Genomic DNA, 21493 nt, shown 5'->3' with positions numbered 1-21493 from the left:
AATAAAAACCTTAGGTGGGAACTACAGTAATGCAAAGGGCACTTTGACACCCCAAAGGAGCAATCTGAACAATTTTCCAGGGATCAACTGTTCAAACAAAGCGCAGTCAGAACTGCCTTTTGGAAACATCAGTTTTTCCAGGAACACTGCCTAGCTCTGCCTGCTTGTCTAGCAAAAGGCTGCTAGTCCCTGGGCTGGGCTGCCTGGCATATCAAATTTCTGTCTAGGGAGGGCCGGACCTTGTGGCTGCAGGTATTTATTGCTGCCGTCCTCTACCTTGTGCCTGGGATCTGGTGAAATGGGAGGCACCATGATCTAAGGCATATCTCAATGTGTAGGCAGGGTGGATTTTGTTAGCTTTCTTCATCAACTATCACCATGTATTAACTACGGTATGCCTTCTGTGCTTGGCTAATACAGTGGTACCTCGGGTTACGAACTTAATTCATTCCGGAGGTCCGTTCTTAACCCAAAACCATTCTTAACCTGAGGCACGCTTTCGCTAATGGGGCCTCCCGCTGCCACCGCGCTGCCAGCGGGCGATTTCCATTCTCATCCTGGGGCAAAGTTTGTAACCCAAGGTACTACTTCCGGGTTAGCGGAGTTTGTAACCTGAAGTGTTTGTAACCTGAGGTACCACTGTATACTGTATATACAAGGAAAGGGATCTTATGAGCAATGTTGGTTAGTTCAAGTGTGCATCAACTATGGAAAAAAATCAGCTTCCATATTAAGGGATCATTAGGACAGGGGTTGAAAACAAAATTGCCACCATCGTAGTGGTGTTATACAAATCTATGGTGTGGCTACAGTTGGAATATTCTTGTTTCTTGTTTCTACACTTCAAAAACAACTTTGTAGAGATGAGAAAGGTTCAGAATAGGGAAACAAAAATGATTACGGGGCTGGAGCAACTCCCCTATGAGAAAAGGTTTATTTGGGGTTTCTAAAAAGGTGATTAAGGGAGCAGGACATGGCAGAGGTGATTAAGATTATTCACAGTATTGAGAAAGTGGATAGAGAGACATTTCTCTCTCCCCCCCCCACCTTACATAATATTAGGAGCCAGCCAGTGATGCTGAATGTTAGACAATCTGAGACAAAAAAGGTACTTCTTTACATAGTATGTAGTTGAGCCACTGAATTTTCTTCTGCAAGATGTAGTGATGGCCACCAATTTGGACTGCTTTAAAAGTGGATTTGGTCAATTCCTGGAGACTAAGGGAACAATAACTACTAGCTACTAACCATTAGGGCTGTGTTCTCCAATTATTATCAGAAGTAGTATTCCTCTGAATACAAGTTGCTGGAGACACAAGGCAGGAGAGTGCTCCTGTGTTCCTATCCTGCTTGGGGCTTCCCATAGGCCTCTGGTTGACCACGGTGAGAACAAGATGCTGGACTAGATGAGCCACTGGCCTGACCCAGCAAAACTCTTCTTATGTTCTTTTGTTCTTCAGCTCCAGCAATCTTAGTATATTCTCACTCTGATCCATTCCCTATTTATTTTGTCCAGGCTAATCCATGAATGTCCAAGTCTTGTGTGTGGTCCGCCTGCTGTAGCCTGTGGAGCACATCACTGATCTGCCTTTGTTTTTCTTTTTCTTAGACCATTAACAGAAACTTTAAAAATCATTTCAACTAGGACTTGCTTTCTGCCAACCAAAACAACATTGCAAAGTACATAAGAACAAAAAAAGTCCACTGTTTTTATTGCTAGCTTGCCCTGCCTCTCTGAGAAGAAACCGGCTCACTTCTTTCCATCCTGAGAACATGCATCCCTTTGTCATTCAGGCCCCTCCTTGAAAAGATTATAAACCACACCACAGTGCCATTCACTGTTCAGTTTATGTAGTCATGCACTTGTATATGCTTATGTATATTTAACAACAACAACAACAACAACAACAACAACAACAACAACAACAATTTTATTGTCTATATGCCACCCATCTGGCTGGGTTGCCCCAGCCACGCTGGGCAGCTTTCATGCACCTCAGAGTGCTTTACCAGGATCACACCCATAAGCATTCTGGCTTCAGTGCATTATATATGGTAAGATTCCCCCATCCCCTTGCATAAAACATGCCCCAAATTATATAGCCCCAATCCTTAATCATCTTCATTCTTCCCGTTGTCAGCCAGCATTTAAAGTGTCTTGAAAGATAAACAAGTATTTGTAAAGCTCTTTGTTTTTGCTCCACATCTGTCACAGCACATTTGCCCTTAGGGTGTCCATTCAGCACGAACATTTAGCACATGATGGAAACTGTAACTTCCATTCTAATTATGGATCAGTAAGAGATAGAATGCACAAGAACTGAGTTTCCATGGCACTAGCAGCTTCAGCAACTGTCTAAGGCTTAGATCAGGCTTCCTCAACCTTGGCCCTCCAGATGTTTTTGGCCTACAACTCCCATGATCCCAACTAGCAGGACCAGTGGTCGGGGATGATGGGAATTGTAGTCTCAAAACATCTGGAGGGCCGAGGTTGAGGAAGCCTGGCTTAGATATTCTAAGCATCATGAGTCCAGGGAGTGGTTAACACCTCACTAAATGAGTGAGTTATGCCCATCACCTTGAAATAGGCAGTGGTACAAGCCCTCCTGAGGCAGCTCTCCCTGGACTCAAAGGTTTTAGAAAACTATCATCCAATTTCTATAAATCTCATCATGGATAATGTGATTGAGAGGGTGGTGGCCATGCTGCTGCAGGTGCATCCAGCCCCATTCCAGTTTGGTTTCTGGATATTTTTGGGCACTGAAACAGCTTTGGTCACCCTGACCAATAACCTTTATCAGGAGGGAGACAGGGGTAATGCAGCTCAGCTGGTTCTTCTCAATCTCTTAGTGGCTTTCACAATTGGCCACAGAATCCTGGGGTTCGGAGCTGGCACTGTATTATTAGTTGCAGGGTAGCACTTGCAAACTGCTGTTCAGTCCGATGGCTTTTTGAGCTATGAGGTCCCTTAGGAGTATATTCTGTCTTCCATGCTATCCAACATCTATATGAAACTGTTGGGGGCTGTAATTTGGGGACATGGAGCATGATGTCATTACTATGCTGATGACAAACAGCTCTATCTCTCCATTGCATATGAACGAGGGAATGCTATGAACGTGTTGGACTGGTGCCTGGAAGCAGTGATGGTGGCCAATAAATTTAAACTGAATCCTCATAAAAAGAAGGTGCCATGGGTGGCCAGTTCTCAGATAACCTTCTCTGGAATGGGTTCCACTATCCCTGAATGAAAAGGCTGACATCTGGGAGTACTGCTAGATTCAAATCAGAAATTGCAGTCAGAAATGGCCTCCATGGCTTATGCTCAGTTTAGACTGCTTCACCAGCTACTACCATTCCTGGGTCAGAATTGCCTGGCTTCAGTAGTCTAGTGACCTCCCATATGGACGGCTGCAGTGTGCTCTGCGTGAGGCTTCTCTTGAAAATGGTCCAGAAACTGCAGCTAGGGCAGAATGTGGTTGCCAGTTTGGTGAATGGGGTAGCTCAATGTCCCCAAGCAAGAGATGGTGGGCATATGGTACTGTGTCATGAAACAAGTGTTATGTAGGGAGAGAATGTCCATTTAAGGAAGGCACATTAGAAGACAATAATTTTGACCTAAAGGACCAATTTACATGAAATATCTCCTATGCATGCCCCCTATTGCAATTAATGGGATTTTGCACAAGTTTCAGTTCATTTTGATGAAATTTTGAATTCTCTGGAGAATTTATCCTGTGGATGATCCATCAGGTTCTTTCTGAGGAACAGAGGGAACTACACAGAATTACTTCTTCAGCTACCCAGATATGCTGAATCTGGGAATAATCTGGGGGGAAATGGATGAATAGATGAACAGACCGATAGATCTGCTATACAGAATAAAGGTAATGTAACATGAACAGAAAAGAAATAACAATAATCTATATTCACTTAATACAATTAATACTTAAAATATAAATGAGTAAAGGCACAACAACAACAATAACAACACAACAACAGCAACACAGAAAACAACATGGTTCATAGTATCAGGATATTATTCCAGAAGTTGATCAACAAAAAAACATTTCCCTGTAAACTTACATGAGACTTTCAATAACTCCTTGTATAATATTGTCAGTAAGCTATCACCCTTATTTTTAAAGTAATTAGAAATCTGAGTGATTTGTGAATTTTTCCAGGTGATGTTTGGGAACTCAAAACCCTCCTCTTAAATGTTTATAATAAAATATTCTAGCTGAGAGGCTTATTTAACTAATGACATTCATAATAATCTCTTGTCATTGATTCTGGAAGTGTTTGATCCACATCTAGGGGTGCCTGAAAGTTATAGTATTGACATTCTAAAGCCACATTTCCCCCTTGATAATAGCTATGAACTGCAATATTATGAATTGTATTGAGCTAAGCTTTATTCAGAGGAGACCCATTGAAATGAATGGACCTAAGTTAATCATTTCAATGTGTCTACTCTAAGTAAAAGTTAGTAGACTACAACCCTATGTTACTGTTTTCTCGTTTGGTTATAACCCAGTTTCTCTGCTTGCTGCGAAGCAAGTACCTGCATGTCTGCTTGTGCCTTGCATAATCTTGCAACAATGTGAGAGGCAGTCATTGCCATGAAAGATACCCCACGCTGGAATTCTTGCAGTGAGACTACTTGATACATTCCCCAGGGAATCTAAGGCCTTGCTCAGTCACTTCCTTTATTCCACTGGAACCAAGGCGTTCAGGTCTGTTATTTGATTGTTTTATGTTACATTTATGGGGAATCTCCTCACTTCCTTGCCCACAGCATTCTGTTCTCAAATTAAAGGCAGCTTGTCCTCTGCTCGCTGCAATTGAGCAATACAGTCCTCCTGGGAAATCTCTGTGGCTTTCAGGTAGTATTAGACAAGTCATGTGAAAGCAGCTCCTCGGGAATTGCCACATCTGCGCTGGCATGTTATATTCTGCCCCGTCCATGTTCTGAGCTCAGCTGCCTGTAAATTAGGCTTTGCCAATGGCTTTGTTCTCTTTGCCGTGCAGGCAGTCAATGACAGCGAAAGCCACTCAATGCCACACTAAGCAACACGAGAGGAAAACTTTCGTCAGACTTAGGAGTGGCTGTAACATCCACCCAATTTGTCATGAGCTTGGTAGGAGCAGAGAGAGCAAGGAAATAGGATTTTGGTAGAAGGCCAATATGGGCCCCATCTGCACCATACATTTAAGGCAGTATCACACCACTTTTAACAGTCTATAGTTTGTGAAGGGCACTAAGAGTTGTTAGGAGACCCCTATCACCCTCACAGAGCTTCAGTTGTCAGAGTGGTTAACAGCCAATCCCTCTTCCCAGGGAACTCTGGGAATTGTGGCTCTGTAAGGGGAACAGGGGGCTTCCTAACAACTCTCAACCCCATTAATAAACTATGGTTTCCAGGATTTGTATGGTGGAAATCATGGCTATTTAAAGCAGTATGATACTGCTTTAAATGCACAGTCCAGATGAGGCCATGCTGCTTTGGTTCAAGTTGGTTCCACACCAGCTCACACTTTTGTGGCACACTGACTTCATACCACTGTGCAAGACAGGTGATACCTTGGAGCTGACAACATTAGGGCCCTATCTTTATTGTCCAAAACCTGCACAACTTTGAGGACTCAGTTGTAGGATGTATTTAATTCCTTAAAAAATCTGTAAATTCAAAAATGTATACCCCTTTCTCCTAGCTTGTGGAAGACAACAAACCAATATTAATTATTACGCAGAGCAATATCAGTGTTCTGGTGGTTGTGATGGTTGTTTACATGACCTACCCAAGTAGGGGACAGCACAATCATTTTGCCTAAATTGCATACGCAATGCTTATTCCAAACTGGAACTGTGAAATGACTTGCAGTTGGGCAAGTTAGGCTCCCCCCCCCCCCAAAAAATGTGTCATTTTAAAGTAGGAAACCAAGAGCCACACATATGGGGCTAAAGAAAGGACTAGGAGCTGGACTGGCTTTTGCTCTTGATTTAGGTAGCAATCCTTGTACTGACAGTTACTGTTACTCACAGTGATGTTTCTTTTTAAGCTGGTGCTGCAAGATATTATACCATGTCTGGAATGTATCACCTTATTTGCAATTCAGAACCCTTTCTCGGGAACTAATGACCAAGAGCACCAAGAGAAGAATCACTTTGGGGGAGCTTTGAGATAACCTGCGATTAAGCACGGCACACATTTCTCTGTAACAAGGCCTAAGTCAAAGCCAGAGGTTTGGAAGAGTGTTTTCTGATGTCAGCAAATATTTTAAGCACATGCCAGGAAGACATTTTACCAGCCTAGGCTCCTTGGTTTAGAGCGGCATCTGCAAATGTTCCCAGTAGGAAGCAACAAAACGAGGCAACTCCCATTGCAGCAAGGAATGCATGAGATGCCCCACCCCATGCTTTTATATAATCACCACTCGTATCTTGCAGGAAGACTATCAGACTTTAACATTATGCTAACTTGATAATATATCACACCATATATTGTTATGGCATATAAAATCACTTACTGTTGAAAATATTTGAACAATAAACAAGCAGGCAGGGTGGACCCTTTATGTATAGCTTTGGTCCTTAGTATTCTAAAGCAGCATCTTGAGTCTCACATTGGTGGAAACAGGGGAGCTGGATCCTCCAATCAGGCATGGCCACCTGGGACTGGGCACACTTCTAGAGGAAGAGTTTTGACCCCAGCCCCATGGCAGGTCTGTATGTGAGCAGAAGGCTACCGGCTCCTTTCAACAATCCAAGATGTTGTAAGCAAAAGGTCAGAACTGGGAGAGGTTTCCAATCTACTCCTGGTAGATTGAAAGGGGAGTGTTCTGTCTGGGAGCATGAAGAATATTTGAATGTGGCAGATAAAAAATGGAGAAGTTATATAGTATTTTTAAATTTTATTTTTTTGAAGAAGATTATGAAGAAGAAGGTGCTTTATTCCCAGGCTGTTCTCCACACTAGTCTCCCAAGTCAAGGTAGTGACAGGCTGAAAGGTGTGGGGAGGGCAGAGAAACAAGGCTGGGTTTGCAATAATGAGAGCCAACACCCAGCTTCTGAGCTGGAATGTTGGCATGAATGCCAAGAGCAATATTTTCCCCTCTCCCATAGGAATAACATATTGGTCTCGCTTTCGGGATGTGCTCCTTTTCAAAAGGAACTGGGGAAATTCCCAGAATGTGTTCATCTGCTTTCTGTAACTAGCCTCAGAGACCCAACCGTTTAGGGTGGAAGCTGAGCTCGAGAATTGTTCCGAGAACTGCTGCAACGATTGTTTTCCCCTCTGCCCAAACCAAAGTGTTTGTAGGGAAGAGTTCTGCTGCTTCTCTCCTTGTGGCTGGCTTCCTCTTGCCTGGCTGAGCATGTCCTGATTCAGGGTGAAACAGAACTCACGTGGCTGCCTTGTGACACAACCTCTTGCCGATTTTATAGGATTGGCATTAGAACTTTAATTAGCTGTTTGCAAAGTGCTTGGGAATGGCCAGATGAAAAGGCAGTGTTCTGTATCCATCAAGCAGAGCGTTTTGGCTGATGAGATCAAAGATGGGAAGGAAAGTGGTGTCAGAAGGGAGTTGCTCCTGAAGCAGGCTTTTGTCTTGCAGTGTTGCATGGATGGGAGAAACAAGAGGACTCATAGATGCATCTTGGGTGGAGAATTAATTAGGAAGAATGAGGAAATTAAGCAGTCCAAGGTGGCTGTGCTGGATAACCAGCTAGCAACTGCCTAGTTCTATCTCTAGATTTCTTGAACCTCTCTTTTCTCAAATAAAAGCACTAACCCCAAGTCCAGCCTTTCACAACCTGGTGCCTTCTAGGTGTTTTGTACTATGGTTCCCACCTGCATGGGGCAGCATGGCTTATGATCAAGGGTGATGGGTGCTGTAGTAGTCCACACCATCTGGAGGGCACCAGTTTGGGGATAACTGCTGTAGTCCAAACACTGGGTTTAGCACATCATTTCCTCTCGGTCCTCACGTGCCCTTCAACATCACAGAGATGAGAAATTAGTACACTGGTTTCATGTTATACAAATGAGAGAGTAAAAATAGAACAGAAAGCGAGCTGACTGCATGACTCGCTTGCGGGAGATCTACTAGTATATACTGAATTAAGACTTTTGGAAATATTAACTTGAATATGCAGGCAACCCCAGACCAGAGCAGCTGCTACCTTTCATGGCTTTTAAGAAGATGAAATGGTCATATGGTTGTGTGGAGGCTCTCCAGTATAAAGGGAAATGACCTGACATAGATCTGGAGCAGGTAGGTTCTCTCTTTAAACCGTAAATTTACAGATTTGCAAATGGGAATATTAAGATCATTTACTGACAATTTTGTACAACATAGCAAATGTTACATTTGATCCAGCTTATATAGACTGAAGCTGTTGTAAAGGGCCATTTTGCATATTCCATGGTGGCAAACCTGTCTTTGCCTCCTAAAGGCTCAGTTATTGGGAATCTGTGGTGAAACCCAACTGCATGCATAAGGGGGAATGCATAAAATACATGCATTTCTTAGTCAGGGTTCCTACTTCACTCCAGCAAGGCTATTTTTGCAAGACTATTTGCCTTTCTAACTAAATGTTAAAAGTTGCAGTTTAATTGGCTGGATATATTCAGTGTATTTTGCAAATTGAGCCTATGCAGTCGGAAGTAAGCACCACTGAGTTTAACGGAGCTTACTCTCTCGGGAAACTTTGCACAGGGTTATAGATTTACTGAACCTTTTAAATTGGGTATTATGCTATATACTCCCCCTCCACTCTCTCTGTGGAATCCACAAAGCTGTCTGCATTTTTGGACTCCCCTTTTGGCTATGGGAGCAGCTCCAGTACTTTAGAATTTACCGCTACTGCACTGGCCAGTCTGGATGAGTGATAAAAAGGGAGCTTTCCCTTTCCTCCTTGAAAGATGAGAAGGACCAAGTTCTGTCAGAGCAGGGTAAGTAATAAGCACAAACACATTTGGTTGATTTTTATTGCTGTGGCTCATTGCTGGTCAAGTTAAAATGGGTAAATTGTCATTTAATTAAATGAACTGACATGCAAACAACAGGCAACAAGTTAGCCAGCGTATAATCAACGGCTAAGGAATTTTAATTTTTCATCTCTGAGAAAGACAGTAGTTCTAGTACATAGCCATCACACTTTTAGCAAAAAATGACTGCTCCCTGTGGAACTGTGTGGATACTGCTGTCCGCAATGTGACCAATTTGCATGTACTTCTGCTACACCAAACCCACCAAGACAGACATGATATAATGCAAATTTGCTTGTTAAGGGGTATTAATTTCTGATAGCATGCTCACCAATACTATCACAACAAAAAGAACACCTGCAGCTGCTCCAGAAGCATAATTGTGGTATTTTTATTAAACAAAATGGGTGGAAATGACTTCTACACATGTGTGCCTGTGTTATGTTGTGGAAACACTAAACATGAAAAACCACAGGCTTTAATGTAGTAGATGTGCAGATGTAGCCTGAGTTCATCCCTTCCTGTTTTTGCTAACACCCGCACCAGCGTCCTTGCATTTTTCTCGTTCACATCCACTGGTTAATAATTTAAAGACAAGAAAATAATTTAAAGACAAGAAAGCCTCCACGAGAAAAGACATTTGCTTGAGACATATGATCTCAACCATATACTTTTTCTTCGCCACACCAAGTTTATTGAAGTCAGTTTTGACATTTCATGTTGATTCCAGTCTTACAAAAACTTTATTATGACCATCTAAAGTTGGTTACAGTGCACACCTGATTTAAAAAATAAATAAATAAATTGGTGCCTTAGCTGAAGTTTTTCATCTGTTTATGCATCCAGGAACAGGCTTTCCCTTCCCACTTAAAAAAAAAAATGAACAGGAGAAGCAAACCACAGTCATGCCTTACTCATTTTTTCAGTGAGAGAAAACAACTAACATCAGAAATGCCCGTTTCTGGCTGCTGCATATAGCCAGTATTACTGCACTTAGAACGAGTCCCCCTAGTGGGGAAATTTGGATTCTTTTCCTTCCTGGTTACATCTCTGCTAGGGATGCCGAAGGTTGGATGTTTTAACTTTTCAGATACATGACTGCCTTTTGGTCAGTTTGAATTTACTGCATGTATTTTGCATACTTTTGTTGTACTGATGTGACACCTTGAGACCCTTGGAATCAAAATAATAACACAGCCTGGGTTACGTTTTGAAGCAGGAAGATTTATAATCAGTCCTACCTTTTCTAAAAAAACACTTGGGAGTCTGCATGTTTTTGTTCTGTTAGTGAAACTGAAGTGCTGAGATACAACAACGATGAGTTGATAAACTAATGTACTAATACCCTGAATGGGCATAATGGGCAGAGAAGCAGCACTGAGACACTCAGGCTTTGTGCAATACCATAATGACCCATATATAGCCCACACTGCTCCTCCCCCCCCAAAAAACGTGGCTTGTATGAAATATGTGTGCAGCTTATATTTGCATCAATATGGTAACTATTATTAAGAAGAACCATAGCTCAGTGGTTTATAGGGTCCCAAGTCCACTCCTTGAGATCTCCAGTTAAAGGGTTTTAGGTAGTTGTGTTGGGAAAGATCCCTCCCTCCATGAGGGCTGCTGCCAATCCAAGTACTCAATACAGGGCTAGAAAAGATGATCCAGCAGTTTGAATCAGCTTCAAAGGTTCCTGAAGATGCTGGTCATTTATTTAGGTTGTGCTTATTCAGGTTCAATATTAAGTTTTCACTTGTCTTTGGCCCATAAAGTGCAGTTCCTTGGTAGGGAAAATGCTGAAACAAATGAAAACCTTGCACACAAGACAGCAATAGTCTAAGGCCACAATAGCCCCCCTGCCTTCTCTCTGCCCCCACCCAGGTGATCCAATATTATCACTTAGCAATACAATTAGCATTAAGGATCCAATGTGATACCTGTGTATATTCATCACCTCGTATCTGCTTTTCGAACATCAATCATTCAGTGTGCTTTCACTAGACTTTGGTGGATTCTGACATCTCATAGAAAATCCACTAAAATAATGGAAATTCTGTCTTGGAGACTGGTAGAAATTCAGCAACGGATATGTCCTTGGTTAATTCTGAGTGCAGACCAAGATTTGGATATTATTCCCTAGAGATGTCTTGTGACATGTCAGTTAAATCTGTCACTACAATATTTTTGCTAAAGAGTCCATCTGCTACTGAACTTGCATTTGACTAATTTTTGCATTTGACATTTTCTGGACTTTCCTTATATTGCCTTACTAAACATCTTTTGCTGTTCTTGATTAGGAAACTGTTAACTGAATACTTTTTAAAAAATAATAATAGCAAGCTATTTTTCATAGCGTAAGTGAAAAACACAGAGGGCAGATATCTTTGGCAGAGGGCCTCATTTCATTGAGACATTTTGAAAAAGTATGAGGCTGAAACTCAGGGTTGAGCAAACACAAAAGTATAGTCTTGCTTTGATTCTTGTTGATGAGGCAATTGCTGTAGGCCCAGGAAAAAACCTTATCTTAAAACAAACTTTTCTGTTTCAAGGTTAAACTAATCTTGTTCAAGCATCCATCTTCAATCCTGTGAATACTGAACAGGTGGCATTGTCCCACTTCAATTCTTTGTTAAGCTTTCTAAAATTAGAGTTGGTTAAAACCCAAATGATGCTTGAAATTAGTAAGACATCTCATACATAAAATTTGGTGTTCTTGACAGAAGGATCCCAACTATTTATAAACTCTTTTACTCCCAATACATTCATAAAGCTCATGTTCTAATACAGCCACTGTGGGCACAGCCAAGCTATTTGAAATTCATTTGCCATGGAGCTGGTTCCAAGTATTTTCTCTCACAATATCCTTATCCTACAAATAAACAATCTCAGCTACAGCCCAGTGGATATGAATATAAAATCCATTATTACTTCAGGACTATCTTTCCTTGTCATGACTTTCAGAGGGGTAGCCATGTTAGCCAGATGCAGCAGAAACAAAACAGAAAGTCCTGTGGTACCTTAAAGACCAATAAATTCGTTGTGAGGATGATGACTGTGGTGGCTCACAACAACTTTACTTCCATTAAAGTTATCATATTTCCATTAAAGTCTCAGATAAGTATACTGGGATTCTGCTCTTTGAAGGACCATTGGACAGAATTGCATACATGTTTTCAAAGGGCTTTCCTGTTATGGAAAACTGTAAAGAAAAGAACAGTTGCTGTTTTGACCTCACTTGCCTCACCAGATAGAATCTTCAGGCTGCTTAACAGAACAGTAAATACGTATTTTTGAGTAACGGTGTCTGTCTTACAGGAAAACGTTGTCACACCACAGACTGTGCAAAGCTGGTTCCATGCAGACCATTCTAAAAAGCAGGTTCTTCCACAGGAAAAAAGAGGAGAGAGAAAGAGACATATCACTTGACATTTCTAGATTTTATATGATTAAAAGTGGAAAGTGCACAGAAAGGAAATGCATAGATTAGTTAAAGTCCACTGATTTATTTTTTAAAAAATAGGATGTAGCCTATAAATTGCCTTAACATAAGACATGTACACTGATCATCCTAGGAATTAGGACACATACACAAGCAAATATGTTTGGTATGTATGGGGTTGGGGAGGGGCACAAGTATACGAAGACTATTCCATGTATTATTGACTTGCAGGTGCAGGAGCTTTATCTTGTATTTTGCAGCTGTAAGCAACCAAAAGAACAGTCTGCATTATTGGGGGAAGTCAAAAGGAACTATGAAGGCACAGAATGAAGAAAGAAAACATTGCATTGAATCCAATGAAGTCACTTTCCTTTCCTGAATGCAACCTCACCTTAAATGCTTTGGAGAGTTGGGGTAGCCCCTGAGCAGATTTACGGGGTAATTGGGGCATATGGGGGTGTTGGGTTGGAATAACGACAGACGAGTAGCAAGTGTCATCCGGGAGGCATCCTTTCGAGCAAGTCTCGGGGAGTCCCTTTTATTGAATATTACAGCATTGCTACACATGTGCTTATTGCTGATTGCTCCCCCCTTCATGGGGGAGGAGAGGGAGGGGAAGTGCTGTTGCCTAGGTGGAGGTTGTTCTGCTCACACAATGGCTTCATTGGAATGGTGCCCATTGTGACCTTCATGTCTTGGTTTGAAAAATCTTCCAATTTCCTACTTATGTTCTAGTCTCAGCTGTCATCCCCTCCACGTCTTCTGCTATTATTGGGTGAAATCTAATTTCTGCAGGACTGTGGCACAATTCTCAGAAAGACTCATGATGAGGGAAGGTCACAGGCTCTCATCAAAGGACCTTTTGTCTCATGGGAAGTTTCACTGTGAGGCAATCAACCAAGCAGAGACAGAACAGCAATTGAACAAAACTAATTGCTGAAGCTGGATAGTTTCCTGTTGTTGGGTCAGGATTTGCCAGGGTGCTTTTAAACACCCTGTCCACACCTTAAAAAGTATTGCCACCATAGAATTAATAGCTGAAATCAGGGAAGGGCTCTAGTTTGGACCAATAATATACAGTACCAATATATAAGGTGGCAAAATGCCCTAAGGCCAGACATTAAATGCTTATTTGCTTCATGGAGGTATACCGAGTGACTGGGATATGGGCTAAGAATGCCACACCCCACCCACTCTTTAGTCTTTACCTTTTATGGTGACTTCAGCTTTGCTGACTGCTTGGCCTAGTTCATTGATGGCCACCACCTTGTACTGGCCTCCATCTGATGCTGTGACTCCTAGGATCACAAGAGAGCAGACCCCAAAGTCATTTTTGCTGAAGAAGGTAGGATCCTGAGAGATATTCTTGCCATCTTTATACCACATTACTTGAGGGACTGGATATCCAGTCACAGCACAACTCATGTGACAGTCAAATCCTAGAGTTACCACATGAGGTTTCAATGGGACAAGGAATCTTGGAGGCTGACTTTGGTTGATCCCCTTGTATTTTGGGCTTCTGACTGCAAATTTACCTGTAAGATGCACAAAATGTTGAGTTAAGGGAATGACCATCACACAGTATACTTAACATTCATGTCTCATATGAAACTGGCAATATTGGCTAAAAACGGTGAGGATGCAGTACCGTATTTTTCGCCCTATAGGACGCACTTTTTCCAAAAATGAAGGGGAAATGTGTGTGCGTCCTATGGGGCGAATGCAGGCTTTCGCTGAAGCCTGGAGAGCGAGAGGCGTCGGTGTGCACCGACCCCTCTCACTCTCCAGGCTTCAGGAAGCTATCCACAAGCCTCATGCGTCCGGCGGGAGGTCCCGCCGGGCACACAAGGCTTGCGGGCAGCAGCCTGAAGCACGGGGCGCGCTGCGTAGCACACCCCGTGCTTCGGGCAGATGTCCGCAAGCCTCGCGCACCCGGCAGGAGGTCCTGCCGGGCGCGCAAGGCTTGGGGCGGCAGCCTGCAGCCCGAAGCACGGGGCGAGCTGCGGAGCCCGCCCCATGCTTCGGGCAGATGTCCGCAAGCCTCGCGCGCCCTGCAGGAGGTCCCGCCAGGTGCGCAAGGCTTGGGGCGGCAGCCTGCAGCCAGAAGCACAAGGCAAGCTATGTCCACAAGCCTTGCGCGCCAGGCTCACAAGGCTTGCAGGCAGCAGCCTGTTCTGGGGGTTGGGGTCGGGGGAAGCTCGGGCTTCCCCCGCGCCAGCCCCGCGCCTGGGGGGGAAATAATTTTTTTTCTTTATTCCCCCCCCCAAAAAAAATACTAGGTGCGTCCTATGGGGCGAAAAATACGGTAGTTTCTTTGGCAAAGTTCTGAGGTTCTACCAATAAAAAGTCAACAAGTTTGTTGAAACTTTCTGCATGGTATGCAGAACACAATGACCAGAAACCCTCCCAAATGACCTCAGACACATGGAGATGCCATTATTTGACCATGCCGACAGTTCAGGTCTGCACCTTTCCATTTGGCTTTAGTGTATACTGAGACAGGTCATTGTCCATCTAGTTCCATATTGTCTCCATTGCCATGCAGTAGCTCTCTAGGGCAGGAATAGCCAACTTGGTGCCCTCCAGGTATTGTGATCTACAACTGCCATTATTCCTGGCCAGTGGACATGCTGGATGGGGCTGATGGGACTGAGAGTCTGAAACATCTGGAGTGAAAAATGCTGGCTAATGGGTTCTAGAGTTTCAGGCAAGAGTCTTTACCAGCCCTAATATGTCAGAGATTGAAGCTGAGAGCTTCTGCCTTCAACGCAGGGCTTTTTTTTTCATTGGGAACTCACTGGAACCAATTTCTGGCACCTCTCAGGTGAGTGCCATTGCCATTATAAGAGAACAAGGTGAGTTCTGGCACCTCTTTTTCTAGAAAAAGCTTCAAATGCTTCAAAGCATCATTTTATTTATTTATATGATACAGTGAATACACAGAGAGTGAACCAACAAGTACTGGTTTGCTTTCAAAGCCTGTTTACCCTTTTCCCTGTGAATGATCCAGGGTTGCACTGTTTCAGAGGGCTCGCTGATTCCCATGCAATTCTTTGCCTGAACTCTGAAGTAGTATTCCCGGCCTGGGACAAAATTTGAGACAGTGCACTTGTTGGTGTAAATCAGATCAGACACCAGTTGCCAAGATCCTTTGTAGGAGTCGCGTCTCATGACCATATAATTCAGGGTGCCCTCTCTCTTCTCTGTTGGTGAGGGCTCCCAAATCAGAGTCACCGTGTCAGGGACCTTCTCAATTAGCTGTATAGGACCAGGAGATTCTGGGACATCTGCAAAGTGAAAATAAATAAAATCAGAAGGCAGAGCCAGAATTTTAAGATGGTGCGGTATAATAAGGTACAAGAGTATTGAAAAGAGGAAATTATGTCCATAGAATTTAGTCACTCATGCTGATGGCTGTCCCTGATACAGTTAAGTGAAGAAAATTGTGTATTGTGAACCTCATTTTAAGGCTTGATATCTGCTGCAATTATACTGCTGAAATGAATAAAGTGGACTGAGGTGGGTAACCAAGAGATCATTTTTGTATTGATGGACTGTAAAGTCAATTCAGTTCTGGTGCTCAAAACAAATTCCTGAGCTTAAAATTATTTCCTTAAAGTATTGCATGTCTTTTACACCAGGCTCTAGTTTGGATTCTAGTAAAAAAAACCAAACCCAAAGGAGATCCCACAAGCCTGAAGTCTGTCCAGATCTACCCTAGTTTTTTCCAGGCCAGTTTGCCTATGTAGTCTAGCTGACAAACTACTTTCAGATGACCTAAACTATTGGCTACAACCAGCTACTGTCATCTTGTTGTTGTTGTTAGTTAGTTAGTTAGTTAGTTAGTTAGTTAGTTAATGGTCAGCCTTGTTAAAAGTGAGGCATATAATTACCTCAAAGTTTTCACAATGCTATTGTTAGTCTTAATATGCTGCCCACCTTGAGCTGCAGAGTTAAGGAGGGCTCAGCATTTCATTTAAAAGGAATAAAAGCCAGGCAACACTAGCTTGGAGCTTGCTTGTGGAAGGAAGCCAGCTTTCACCCTCTTTGTCTCCCAGACAGAAATGCCCGTTGACAGTTGGTACAGCCATTTTTGTAAACTGTAAATGGAGGGGCTGACAGACTGTGATGCTTACAGCTGGTGTCTTATTCCATTGCTGACAGTTGCCCATAAAGGACTCCTATGACATGTGATCCATGGTCCTTTTTTGGCATTGCTAAATATGCTAACTTGTGACCTTTCAATGCCCCCATGGGCTGTATCTCCCCTCATGGACAATAGATACCTGTCTAGCTGAAGGATTATAGAGAGTATGGTATTGAACAAATTTTCCAAAAAAGGGAATTCGAATGCAGATTGCGCATTTGGAAACGACTTGCATGGTCCTTACCTAGAACTTGGACTAGGAAGCTGAAAGTCTCTTTATTTCCACGCTCAGTTTGGAGGGTAATGCTATAATGGCCACTGTCAGAAAAGTCAGCTCCTGGGATGATGAGTTGGCTCAGGCCTTCTCTAGTAGCTATTGTGGCTTTTGCGGGCAGAGTAAGACCATCCTTTAGCCAAACCACTTCAAGAGGTGGGGAAGCCTGGTGAACAGAAAAGAGATAGTAAAACTTTTGTAACTGGGCTGTGGAAGAATTCAGTTTTTGCAAATTCTGGTATAAACTATCCAGACACAAACCTCCTGGACTAATGTGCAGGTCAGAACATAGTTGTTTTTCAGATTTTGTGCTAAACTGAATTTTGCAATGCACTTTTTGGCTCAAAAATGTATCAAAATCCATTTGAAATGGATATTTTGAAATAAAATACATCTAGAAATGTGTATTGTGTGAGAAAATGCATTCAAATATACAATTTTAAATATATATTTAAGATGTGAATTTTCATGTAGATTAAAAAAAAACAAATCAATGGGAGAATGGGAGGAAACAGATTTATGAACAAACACATGCAAACATGACATAGATGAGAATCAGCCTGAGCCATTATCCCTATTTTTCAGCTTCTGTTTTGACTTGAAATATTCATTTTGGGCTTATCAGAAGTACGTAAAGGGAAGAAGCGCTGGGGGGGGGGGGGAATGAAAGGTGCCAGAACTGCACTCCGGCTGAAAAACGTAGAAGCACTGAGTAACAAAATACTGTATACATAGGACAGCGATGGACAACTTCTGTATTTCCAGAGACTACTTTATTTGCCATACCGAGGGCTGCACAAACTCATCATTTCATAATGAAGCTACTGTCCATCCAGTAGTAAGAATCTCAAAGCGGTGGACAACACATAGACATAGAATATATTATACAGTGCTATATTACATATTTCTGGCACACAAAATCAAAAAGAAAGATGCAATATTAAACTGTATCTCTTGTTTCTTACAACTTGAACACTACCCCCTTGAATGAATTTGTAAGCTATATATTTATGAAAAGATGAATGTAAAGTCACACACACACACTGGTCCATGTTTGTTTAGCAAAATCTAGAATGCATCTCGTGCTCTTAGGTTTTTGACAAAAAAAAAGAAAGGCATGGGAATGGATTTTGTGAATGCTGCACTTCTCAGAAAGGCTATACTTACTTCAAAGGGAATGCGCACACGAATGGCATCTCCTGCTTTTACAATCATGAAGCTTTTGGTGGTGTCCTTTACCAAGAGTTTGGGAGGAACTAAAATGGGGGGGGAAAGACATAAGTTAAAGACTTCATCTTGGATTGTGAAATATGGCACTTTGCAAAAATATTGAATGGCTAGTAACACCATCCACTGCAAATACTTTCGAGAAGCCCTGCTCGACCTGAGAATTTTGTTTCTATGACAGCAGGATCAGCTTCTACAAGTGATTTAACAACTGATTCTTGAGTTACTTTTAAGGTATGATTTATTGTAGAAGAACTGCAACTAAATAGATGGCACTTTTGCGCCTGCCAATTATTGGAGGGTTGTGTCTTTTCGCCACAGTTTGATTCAGCCATCTGCAATGGACTCCTTAGGCATGAAGCTCAATCCAAGCTTTCTCAGGTAGTCTCCTTCAGTTTCTCTTTTCATGAAATGCAGGAAGAGCTGTAGTTCAGGAGCAGAGCTTCTGCTTTGTATGCAGAAGGTCCCAGGTTCAGTCCCCAGCATCTCCAGATAGTACTGGGAGAGAAACCCGTCCCAAACTGCCAGTCAGTGGATACAATACTGAGCTAGATAGATCCATGGTTTGAGACAGTATAAAGTAGCTTCCTATGTCCCTATGAATTGTCACTCCCCAGTCCTCACCACACCAGGTTGGATGCAATAACATCTTCTGGTACTCAGCTTTCTTTTTTCTTTGGGCTTCGTGTTCATTCTGATAATCTCAGCAGTTTCTCAGCATGTCCCCACCCCTATTACAGCTTTTGGTTTCTGTTTATAGTACAGTGGTACCTCGGTTTTCGAACATAATCCATTCTGGAAGACCATTCGACTCCCAAAACGTTTGAAAACCGAAGCATGCATTTCCATCTAGAAAACTCAATACGGAAGCCGTGTGGCACATTTGGCTTCCGATAATGGTTCAAAAACCAAAGCAGTTACTTCCAGGGTTTTGGCATTCAAAAGGCGAAATGTTCGACTTCCGAGACATTTGAAAACTGAGGTACCACTGTATACCCTCTCAAGTTGCTGCTAGGGTCATTTCCTCAAATACACACGCCCTGAGAGATTACAAACACAAGACAACCAGCAATCACAATAGTGAATAGCACAATTCAATTATGTTTTTCTCTCCCCTCACCCTTTCATTTTTGTTTGTTTCTGAATTCCATTCATCGCCTTTTATTGCTTCCCTGGCCATCCCTCTAGTATTTCACTATGCAACTCTTCCTATGCAAGATCTGCCATCTATTCCCTATGGTTCATTCTCTACTGCTTTTCCCTGTCCCTAGTCTTCTACTCCTTGGGGAAGTCCCACAGATTTTAGTCTCTGTATACCATCAATTACCAAAGCAAAAGCTGGACATTATGACTCACCTGTGGGAGGTACAGCTTGGACACAAGTGTCCAGTTCGACGGGCTCGCCAAAACCACCATCATTGACTGCTCTCACTCGTAGGAAGTACATCTCCCTGGCTTTTAGCCCTCTAACTGTGTATGTAGTCATTGGGATTGGGAGGGAATTGCACTGGGTCCACTTCAGAGTGTCAGTGTGCCGCACCTCTATAATGTAGCCTTTGGCATGACTTTCTTCCTCTGCTTCTGGCTTTGTCCATGACAAAGAGATGCTGCAGTAGTCAGTACTGATCACTTTAAGATCTCTCACTGCACCTGGTGGTTCTGGAAAGGGGATGATTCAAAATTCCAATCAGTTTATTTTGTCCTTGTTGTTCAGTTCTGCCTCCCTTGGTTTATCTTTGCTCCCTTACTTTTTGTAATGTGTTAGTGCAGAAGCATAATGTCATGACAAACCCCAGCCCTCTTTCTGGTAACTCTGGCAATCATTCCCTACCCTGTACCCAGTTCACTGGAAATTCTATACCATGCACTCTGTAACAGACAGTAGAATTTGTGTATCAAATATATATTTATATACCGGCATCAAGAGTGGCTTGTTCTCCCTGCAGCGGTACTGCTTGAGAGTACAGAGAAGGGGCAGGGTGGTGGCAAGATTGAAACAGGTGCACCAGCAGAAATGCTAGATCTTACCTGCATTGTTGCTGTCCTGGCCCCATCATAGGGAGCAACAGTGACATCACTGCCAGGCGACTACCTCACCCTGCTGGCCATGCCTGATTGGAACCCATACAGTTTTTATAAGATAACAAGTAGAAATGTCATTATTTGGCCTGCTGTGTCCACTCTCCATGCATTTACTCATGGCCATTTCCTAGCGATTGTGGAGCTAGTGATTACTGCTGTCATTTGGGCTTTTCTCAAGCAAAGGGGCACATTTTCCATTACTGAGAGGGGTAATTGAAACCCATATCCCAATTTAAACATGAATGATGGCACTCGGCAAATGATTTGTTGAGTGGATGAACACACTGAAACATTTTGTGCAACTTCTCTCTCTCCCCACCCTCCCCGCCTCTGGTTTTCCTGTGCCAGGCCCAGTAGGATAGACTGAATCACTTACTCATGGGATCCCGAGCAAAAGCAGCTTCCGACGGCGCACTAACGTCACCCGCCCCTGCAGCATTAATGGCAGCCACACGGAATTCATACAGCAGACCCTCCTTCAGGTCAGTCACTGTGTACTTCCTGTCTGCGGGATTTAATAACATAATGAGAAATAATTATCCTGCTTTGAGTTTTGTAGTCAACAGTTACAGGAGAAAAATGAAACTGAATGTTATACCTACTCAAAGTGGTCCCACTGAAATTAATGGCCATGACTAACTTCAAGCCATTAATTTCAGCGTGTGAGAAAAACAAAGTTGACTATATCCCAATGAGCGTTGTCATGCACTCTTTTTTTATTTTTTACAGAATGTAGTCCTCTATTAGAAAGAGGACTTCTGTTTAAAGGGCTGTCTGCTCTAAGTCCCACTTAAGATAAAGAAGAGAGGTCATAGAATTGGAAGGAACTACGAGGGTCATCTAGTCCAACCGCCTAGGGATCTTTTCCCCTATGTGGGGCTGGAACCCACAATCCTGAAATAAAGTCGCATTATGTACTGACTGAGCTGTCCTGCACTTAGGGGACAATGAAGCTGCCAACAACAGTCATCTATGGGGGGGGGTTTAACTGCGTGTTGAGAGGGTGGGATTGTTTTTGTTTGTTACTATGGTATGCATTCTTGTGTTTTTATATTGTAAACTGCCCTGTGATCCTCGGATGGAGACATAGAATTTTAAAAAAATAAATAATGATCCCAAATCCATTCAGGAAATCATATAGTGAGCATGGTGATGCCACAATATGGAGTCAGTCAATGTTGGCTCCGTGTTTGCATTACTGAGAGCAAGGATAATAACGAGACCTTAACCCATAGTACATTCTTCTAACTAATTTACCTAATTATTTCCCCTACTATAGAAAAAGAAAATAGGTATAGAGATTGATGAAAACATTTGTGGTTAAGTTCAGA

At 42.6% G+C, this 21493-nt stretch overlaps 1 protein-coding gene and 1 long non-coding RNA gene across 51 annotated transcripts in view; one reads left to right on the top strand and one right to left on the bottom strand.

Moving 5' to 3' along the window:
- The first annotated feature begins 4619 nt into the window (after positions 1 to 4619).
- On the top strand, positions 4620 to 20588 carry LOC310764218. Its single transcript, XR_014549078.1, has 3 exons — positions 4620 to 4736; positions 8159 to 8277; positions 20520 to 20588. It is a non-coding gene; the product is annotated as an uncharacterized lncRNA (long non-coding RNA).
- The window catches only part of IGFN1 (immunoglobulin like and fibronectin type III domain containing 1), a 46406-nt gene continuing 33888 nt past the window's right edge, over positions 8976 to 21493 (bottom strand). For all 50 annotated transcript variants that reach the window (XM_083617213.1, XM_083617215.1, XM_083617222.1 and 47 more), the window contains 7 exons: positions 20539 to 20667; positions 19437 to 19739; positions 18021 to 18109; positions 16824 to 17019; positions 15420 to 15719; positions 13641 to 13967; positions 8976 to 12374 (listed from right to left, as the gene is read on the bottom strand). In XM_083617213.1, coding sequence (XP_083473339.1) covers positions 12361 to 12374; positions 13641 to 13967; positions 15420 to 15719; positions 16824 to 17019; positions 18021 to 18109; positions 19437 to 19739; positions 20539 to 20667 — 1358 coding nt within the window. In that variant the 3' untranslated portion in view covers positions 8976 to 12360. The remainder of the gene's footprint in view (positions 12375 to 13640; positions 13968 to 15419; positions 15720 to 16823; positions 17020 to 18020; positions 18110 to 19436; positions 19740 to 20538; positions 20668 to 21493) is intronic.

The sequence above is a fragment of the Podarcis filfolensis genome (genome assembly GCF_964270895.1).
Source record: "Podarcis filfolensis genome assembly, chromosome: 6".
In the NCBI taxonomy this organism is placed as follows: Eukaryota; Metazoa; Chordata; class Lepidosauria; order Squamata; family Lacertidae; genus Podarcis; species Podarcis filfolensis.
The sequence above is the reverse complement of the archived record's forward strand: the minus strand, read 5'-3'. Positions and strand labels throughout refer to the sequence as shown.